At 38.7% G+C, this 9,157-nt stretch overlaps 1 protein-coding gene across 1 annotated transcript; it reads left to right on the top strand.

Moving 5' to 3' along the window:
• The first annotated feature begins 7,304 nt into the window (after positions 1 to 7,304).
• Positions 7,305 to 7,829, top strand: LOC114750224 (uncharacterized). The gene has a single exon (XM_028938778.1). The coding sequence runs from the start codon at positions 7,305 to 7,307 to the stop codon at positions 7,827 to 7,829; it is 525 nt and encodes a 174-aa protein (XP_028794611.1).
• Positions 7,830 to 9,157: the final 1,328 nt, after the last annotated feature.

Raw genomic sequence — 9,157 nt, 5'->3', positions numbered from 1 at the left:
GGGACAAAACGTAGGTCATGGAGCAGTTAGTTTCAAGTTTCAGTTTAACCTACCATATGAATGAGTTAAGCTACGAAATTTGGTATCCTTATAGTGCACATCCTAAGCTTTAAAATGAGTGGTAAATTACCTCATTTGGATGTGTATACAAAGAGATATGAATTTTCAAAGTTAAGGCACAGAATCTGGAAAGTCCAGATTTTACCAAACAAATAGTAATCTTAATCCAATAAACTGTACGTTTTCAGTGAGGATGAGTTTAGTTGAATATTTTTCCCTTAAAGAGCATTGAAAAATATTTCTGTATAATTTTGGAACACCTCCATACGATTTTTCTAGAATTAGTTATGATTTTTCAAAGTTGGACCTGTAATCTGAAAACTGGACAGTGAACAGTAATTTTCCAAAAATTAACGTCCAAATTGAAATTTTTAAGTGTAAGACCATCCAACATAGTCTGGAATGGTTCTAAATGAATGCTAAGGTACTATATAAGTAAGGTGTGACAGAACCCACCTAATCCTAACCCCAATGCTAACCAAGTGAGGAATGGAGGCAATAGAGGGAATGAAGAACAAGAGAGAGTGGGAGAAAATAATGGGAACCCTAAAAGAAGAACAATTAGGGAAGCCACCACATTTGATGTCAATTTTGACCCATTTACTACTGTGTGCCCTAATTTTGAAGTTAATTTTGAAATTAAAGATTTAGTGGTTAACTCACTTCCAAAATTTCATGGCTTGACAGGAGAAGATCCTTATCTTCATTTGCAATCCCTTTTTATGGTTTGTCAGAGCATGAAGCCTGTGGGAGCATCATTGGATCAGGTGCTGTGGAAGGTTTTCCATTTATCATTAGAGGATAAAGCTCAAGAGTGGTACATGAGCCTTCCAAGGCATGTGGCTGATGCATATCACAGTTAGGGGAACTTAAGGAAAGTATTCTTGGAGAAATACTTTCTGGCTTCTCAGACTTCATCAATGAGAAAGGAGATCTATTCAGCTAAGCAAGACTATGACAAGTCTCTGTACGACTATTGGAATACATTCCAAGACTTGCTCTCAAGGTGCCCGCATCATCAAATGCTAGATGAACAATTGGTGCAATATTTTTATGATGGGTTGTAAGAACCAAGAGAAAGGTATGTTAGACGTTGTATCAGGAGGATCTTTGATAGACTCCACTGCAGAAGAGGCTTGGGGTTTGATCGAGAAAATGGCCTTGAATCATCAACAATTTAATGCAAGAGATATTTGAGCGATACATAAGTTGGGAGCTTCAACAGTTCACAACAGAAGAATGGACACCTTGGAATCAAAGGTTGATTCTCTGGAAAGCAAAATGCCTTCTCAAGTATCCCTTATCACTGCAGAGTTGAAGAATATGAATGTTCATAGACCAGTACCCCCTATAGATATTACTGCCCCTAGTTATGAGACTTGTGGCTCGGTTATGCATATTTCTAGTGTCTGTCTTGGCTGATATGAAGAGGTATCTGCTGTTTTCCAGGGTCATCCAAATCAGAAGTGGGACCTTTACTCCAACACTGATAATGAGGGGTGGAAAGCGAACCCTAGACTTGTTAGAGAAATGAAGAGAGTAGACCTCCAAACAGATTTCAAAAGAGTAGAGGAGCTGGTTCATCCTCAAACTAGTTCCAAAACCAACCTCAGGCCTTGACTATTCCACCTAAAGAAGACACCAATCAACTCCTGCATAACATGATGGCCTTACTGAAAGAAGAAAGGACTTCTAATGCGAATAAGTTTAGCTCATTGGCTTCATTGATTCAACAAGACTCCTCTAAAAATAATGCCAGATTCAGTGCTTTAGAGAAAAGAATGGAGCATTGGGAGACAAAGGTTAAGAACATCAACTCCTATGTAACTCAGCTGTTCAATAACATGAATGAGCAACAAGCTAGGAGCAGTGGCACTATTCCCTCCAACACTGTTATAAACCCTAAGGGTTTAAATGCTATCACTCTTCGAAGTGGGAGGCAAGTGAAGTTTAATGAAGAGGAGGATGAAATTGTTGACGAGGAGATTATTTGTGATGATCTGCCACCACCTTCCCAAGAGGTCAAGAAGTCAGAAAGCTCCAAAGAGATGAAATTGCGACGGAAGGAGTCCACTACTAAGCATGATGGCAAGGAGAATGCAAAGGAATCTGAACCAAGCAAACATGGAGCCTTGAGCAAGGAAGGTAAGGAGGTAAACATCAATGAACTACCTTTTCCTCATTCTTACTTGAAAATGTAAAAATAGGCAATGAAAGGCAAGATCATGAATTGCTTGAAACTTTTAGGAAGGTAGAAGTCAATATTCCCTTGCTTGACCTGATTAAAAAGAGTCCTAAATATGCAAGAGTTCTTAAAGAGTTGTGTACATAAAAGAGGATGTTTAAGCCTAATGAAAGAGTTCAATTGCCCTCTAATGTGTCTACCTTGTTTAAACCCCAAATCCCAGTAAAATGTCAAGACCCTAGATCTTTCACTGTCCCTTGCACAATAGGAAAAGTCACTATAGGGGGAGCCCTGCTTGCTCTAGGAGCAGCCATTAATGTCATGCCTAAGTCCATTTACACTTCACTAGAAGTCAAGACTCTTAAGTCTACTACTGTTATGCTCCAACTAGCTGATAGGACTATTAGGTATCCTGAGGGCATTATTGAGGATATTTTGGTTTAAGTTAAGGATTTGGTATTTCCTGCTAATTTCTATGTGCTTGACATGTCTTCTAAGCTTGTAAATGACACCACACTAATCCTTGGTCGACCTTTCTTAAGGACTGCTAATACCATGATTGGCATGAAAGAGGGGACCATTACAATGGAAGTGGGTGATAATAAAGTTTCTTTTAACATGGATGAAGCAATAAAACATCCTTATGAAGACTATTCACTATTGGGTGTTAACATGATGGACATTGCTGTTGAGGATGCTTGCTCTGAAATTGAATTGCAACATGATTCTTTTTATTCTAACCTTTACTCTACTGACTCTAATGATGAAGATGAATCTGTTTCTTCTTTTTCATCTCTTTCTACTTGTTCATGTGGTAGTGATGTGACATGTCTTGACTGTATTGTGGTTAATTGCATGCTTTCCATCCTGCATACATTTTCTGTGTCATCTACCGATGCAAATTCAATTTGTGATTCCTCTTTTATCAGTGATGATTCCCTTGGGGAAAAGTTTTCTGTTCATGTTTCAGATTGCCCTAACATCATAGAAGCTGATGCTAAAATGGGAAATGATGATATGGAAAAGAATCCCTCTAAGATGGTTGTTGCTGTAGATCAACTTGAAGTTGGTTCAACGCTTGGAGAGGAAGGAAACCGCAAAGCTGATCAAATTCAACCAGAGCTATCATTGGTTGAAGGAAAGAGGAGTAATCTGTTCTCTCTTAAACTTCATAAATTGATCCCTTTTATTGTGCAACCACCTATGATTGATTTGAAACCCCTGCCCCTACTCTGAAATATGCTTTCCTTGAGTCTAATGAACAATTACCTGTTATTATTGCTAACTCATTGTCTGGGAGTGAGGAAGAGAGACTCTTATCTATTTTAAGGGAGCATAGGAGGGCAATAGGGTGGACTCTAGCTGACATTCCTGGAATTAGTCCATCTATTTACACACACAAGATTCTTCTTAGTGAGAGATCAAAACCAGTGAGGCAACCCCAAAGGCGACTGAACCCTCTTATACTTGATGTAGTTAAAAAGGAGATTACTAAGCTCCTGAGTGCAAGGATTATCTATCCTATTTCTGATAGTGAATGGGTCAGTCCAGTACACGTAGTACCTAAAAAGAGTGGGGTGATAGTGGTTAAGAATGAACGGGATGAGCGTATCCCTACAAGGGTGCAAAATTCATGGCATGTGTGCATAGACTATAGAAAACTTAATGATGCCACACGAAAAGATCATCTCCCTATTCCTTTCATAGATCAAATGTTAGAGAGGCTTGCTGGCAAGTCACATTATTGTTTTCTAGATGGGTTTTCAGGTTATTTTCAGGTTCTTATAGCCCCCGAGGATCAAGACAAAACCACTTTTACATGCCCTTTCGGTACCTACGCTTATCGTAGGATGCCATTTGGGTTATGTAACGCTCCAGGCACCTTTCAAAGGTGTATGATGGTGATTTTCAGTGACCTTCTTGAGAAAAACATAGAAGTCTTCATGGTTGACTTCACAGTCTATGGGGAGAGCTTTGATCAATGCCTGAATAGCCTAAAACAGGCTCTTGAGAGGTGCATAGATAAGAAGTTGGTGTTAAATTTTGAGAAATGTCATTTTATGGTGGATAGTGGGATAGTTTTAGGGACCTAATCTCCCAAAAAGGGATTGAGGTTGATAAGGCAAAGATTGAATTTATATCCTCACTTCCTTATCCCACCTATCTTAAAGATTTGAGATCTTTCTTAGGGCATACGGGTTTTATCGGCGATTTATTAAAGATTTTAGTAAAGTTGCCCTACCCCTTTCTACTTTGTTGAAAAAAGATGTGGAATTTAACTTTGATGACAATTGTAGACATGCTTTTGATACTCTTAAATCTATGCTTGTTTCGCCTCCAATCTTAACTGCACCTAACTGGGATTTACACTTTGAGCTATCATGTGATGCTTCTAATTTTGCAGTAGGTGCCATGCTTGGTTAGTGGGAGGAGAAGCAATCAAGAGTCATAGCCTATGCGTCTAAAACACTTGATCCAGCTCAAGTCAACTACACCACTACCGAGAAGGAGATGTTTGCTATTATGTTTGCCTTAGATAAGTTTAGGCAATATCTAATCAATTCTCGAGTGGTTGTTTTTACAGATCATGTGGTTGTCTGCTATCTATTCAAGAAGCCATAATCCAAGCCAAGATTAATAAGGTGGGCTTTGCTTTTACAAGAGTTCAATATTGAGATAAAAGATCGAGCCGGGGTATTGAATCAAGTAGCCGATCACCTAAGTAGGCTACCAGAGGACACAAGGGGAGTAGACTCTTCTGAACTCACTTGTGATTCTTTTCCTGATTTTGTTTTATATGCTGTGGTTGTTAAAGAACCTTGGTATGCTGATATTGTCAATTATCTCATGTCTGGACTCACCCCTCCTTTTATGTCTAGATTTCAGGCACAAAAGCTTCGAAAAGAGTCCCGACACTACATATGGGATACACCACATCTGTGGAGAATGTGTAGTGATCAGGTTATTAGGAAGTGTGTCCCAAATAAAGATTTCGAGCCCATCATTTCAGCTTGTCATTCCATGGTTTGTGGGGGTTATGTTAGTGCAAGGAGAACATCTAGGAAAATCTTAGATTTGGGATTTTATTGGCCAACCCTTTTTAAAGACTCTTTTGCATTTTGTTAGTCCTGTGACAAATGTCAACGTTTTGGAGGGTTAGGAAAAAGGCATGAGATGCCTCAACAGCCTTTATTGTTTTGCGAAATTTTTTATGTTTAGGGTATTGATTTTATGGGACCCTTTCCTTCATCCTTTGGTTTTGTATATATTTTGTTAGCTGTAGATTATTGATTTAGCCCAATTATTCTATGTTATTTCATATCATTTTAAGGGTATTTATCATAGATTTTGGCTCATTTTGATGATAATTGTGCTTAATTTAGATTAAGAGTCCTTGCTTTGAGTTAGTGTCTTTTTGAGGTTAAAATTGTCATAATTGGTTATTAATTGTATTCAGTTGATTTCTAGGACAATTGATGCTTCAAATTGTTGCTTTTTATTGTAGGACAATTGAGAATTGGAGCCAAGATCAAAGACCAAAGGATGACACAACACAAGATCAGAGTATCAGCACTAATAGAGTTCGCCGCGGCGAAGATTCGGCGCCAAATTGAAATCTCCCCAGTAGTCTCTCGGGCAGAGTTCGTCGTGGCCAACTTATAGCTTCGCCGCGGCGAAATCACAAGATTAGGTAGAGCTCCTCTCGGGCATGCTTCGCCGCGATGAACTCTTCGTATCAGCAACGCCAGATCCGGATCAGAACGCGAAAATGGAGCTTCTAATCATATGATCCGACCCAGATGGACCCCTAAAACCCTTAGAAACCCTATTTTTGAAAATACACTCCATTCCATCTCTACAACACCTCTATTCTCCCATCCTCTTGCCTCTCCACCTCCATCTTCTTCCCCATCTATTTCCTTCATCTTTCATTCACTCCATCTCAATTCCTTCCACTCCCAACTACCATGGCTGACGGATTCACTTCAGTTGGAGCTTTTCTTGAAGCTATGGAGAGCTAGGGTTTATCAACTCTTGAAGAATGGTGGTATGGCTTGAGTTCCTAAGCTTCAAAGGGGAGTTTAGTTTCAGTTTGCAATTTTAGCTATGATTTATGGCTTTCTAGGTCTAGGAGTTGTAATTTCTTAGTCAGGAACTTGGGACTGATACTGTAATTATTGGTTAATGATTACATTTGTAATTTGGATTGATTGATGTTGAACCTTGTGCTTAAATATATGTAGTTGCATATATGCTTATTGTAACTCTCATGATTCTCTCTTATCTTGCATAGTTGTGTTTGGATACTAAGTTGATTGTATGTTTCATTAAGCCAATTGCATGATCATTCCAAAATTACACATTAGGGAAGCTTAACAAAGTTTTCATTAATGAGTTCATTAATGTAAGCTTTGGACTCAATGAGTTATTGAGGTTGTTATTAAGAAAACCTAATGATTTGTGAAACTCCCAATATTTTAAGTGAACTATGATTGCCATCAAAGCCATTTTCAAGAGATTTCCTATCATTCATTTCCATTCCATCATTATTATCTTAAAACACCAAAAATATAGTATCTTAGTTTGTTTTCATTGCATTTAGTTTAGGCACCATTCATTTAAGTCTTAAAAACCTAAAACCCCATTTCATTGCATTGCATGGCATTTAGTCTAGCTTAGGTAATTAATAAAGGCTCCCAAAAGTGAAACGACCCGAGTTTGCACTATACTGCATAGCTTGGATAAATTTTTGAGCGAGAACCTCTAAGCGAACGATAACTAAGGCTCTCTTTCAATTATGTGTCCAGATAGATTGAAGCGATACCTTTTAGAAAAGATGATGCCCAAGCTATTTTGAAATTTCTTAAATCAAACATTTCTGTAGGTATGGGATCTTAAGGCTGTAGTGAGTGATAGGGGTACACATTTTTGTAATAGGATTGTAGATAATCTGTTTTCAAAATTTAGTGTCACTCATAAAGTCTCCACTGTCTACCACCCCCAAACCAATGGTCAAGCTGAAATTTCTAACAGAGAGGTGAAGTACATATCGGAGAAGATGGTAAGGCCTTCCAAGAAAGACGGGAGTTTATGTTTGGAAGAAGCATTATGGGCTTACCAGACAGCTTACAAATTACCTATTGGCATGTCCCCTTACCGGTTGGTTTTTGGGAAAGCTTGTCATTTACCAGTGGTGCTTAGCCACAAGGCTTATTGGGCAGTTAAGCAGTGTAATGTAAATATAGACTCTACTGAAAAGGAAAGGAAGTTGCAACTACAAGAGTTAGAGGAGCTTAGACTTGAAGCTTATGAAAACTCCAGACTCTACAAGGAGAACACAAAGTTCGTGCATGACTGGGGAATCCTATGGAAACACTTCAAAGAGGGTGACCGACTATTATTGTATAAGGCCCGGTTCATTTTCAAGCAAGAAAAATTCAATACTAGATGGGACGGGCCCTATACAGTCACAAGAGTGCACAACTTTGGCATGGTTGAGCTTTTGCACGAGGAGACTGGAGCTAGACTAAAAGTCAATGGCTATCTACTGAAGCTCTACCATGAGAATCAAAAGCCTTCTTAATTCTCAGGTTGTTTCTTTCCTTCACTCATTTACTTACCTTTGCCCTATTATTGCTCATGATATGTTCTGTGTTTTGGTATACTGATTGAGTGTTGGGAAGAAACCATCTCAGTAGTATAGTTTTAGTGTAGTTAGTTATTTGCCTGTTCAATAAGATTCCCTTCTTGATTTTAAATATCTGCCTTTTCTCGTTGTGTGCTTAATTGCTATAATGCAGCAAGTTGCTGCATTATCTGTCTTTAATTAATGGAGAGAGTTTGCTACTCAATTTTGTGTGTTGTGCTACCTTATCTTGTTTTAATTGAGCACTTATTGATCTCATCTTGTATACCTAAAAAGTTTCTGAAGTATCCAGCTGCCCCCCGTATTTTTGTGTTGTGTTCCTCTGTTGCTTGATTGTTTCTGTTCATTTTTAGGCGTCTCTGGCTACTTTTACTGTGGCTAACTCCTACCTTCGCCATGGCGAAGTTGCCCAATTTTTATTTGTTTCTCTTGGTGAACTTTCGCCGTAGTGAACTCTCGATTCCTGCTCGTAATGTTTTCTTTAAATCCGATTTTTCAGTGTCAATTTACCTCTTTGCCCCTTGTAACTGCCTACCTATTCAATTCTCTTAACTCCATTTTAGTCTTTTCACCTCCCCTCAACCTTTAACCCCTCATTCTTTCACAGAAACCGCCCCATCCCATACCCTTCGGTTACATTTTTGCAGAAACACTCCCCCTCCCTTAGCATCGTCCAGTCGGTAGCTTCCCCCACTCTCCCTCTACTCGCATACCTTCTCTTCCTTCCTCTCTTGTGTTCGGTTCCTTGTTCTCCTCTGTCCGTCCCTCTGCCTACGCCTTTTTCTCAGTAGTCACGCTTGGTGCTCCTCACTTTCGGTTTCTATTTCATCTCCTGCGTAAGATTCTCCTCTTTCTCTTCTTTCAGTTTTTCTTCCTTCTTTCTTTTTCAGCTAATTCTTTTTCATTTAGTTCCTTTGGTTGGGTGTTTGGTTGGGTTATTTATTCTTGCTGTTCATTTTCAGTTACGTAGCTCTTAGGCTATCTAATGATTCATTGTGCATTTTGTTTTTCAGTGCTTTTCTTACTCAATTTTGAAAGTTTTTAGTAAATTAAAAACCTATGAATCATTACATAGCCAATTTGTTATTGCCTTGGTTGCTAATTTTGGTTTTTCTAGGGTAGTGTTCGTTGCTGTTTGTTTGGTCTTTGTTTAGTGTGTTTTGTTTGTTGTGTTCAAAGAATGCCTTGTACTAAGAACCCTGCGCCTGTGTCTGAATCTGATTCTGGGGATGAGTATACTTTTGAGGAGTTATATGACAAAATTA

Source organism: Neltuma alba, unplaced genomic scaffold (assembly GCF_004799145.2).
Source record: "Neltuma alba isolate B1F8T4 unplaced genomic scaffold, ASM479914v2 tig00006365_pilon, whole genome shotgun sequence".
NCBI classification, from domain to species: Eukaryota; Viridiplantae; Streptophyta; class Magnoliopsida; order Fabales; family Fabaceae; genus Neltuma; species Neltuma alba.
Note: the sequence above shows the minus strand (reverse complement) of the source record. Positions and strands in the feature narration are given on the sequence as shown.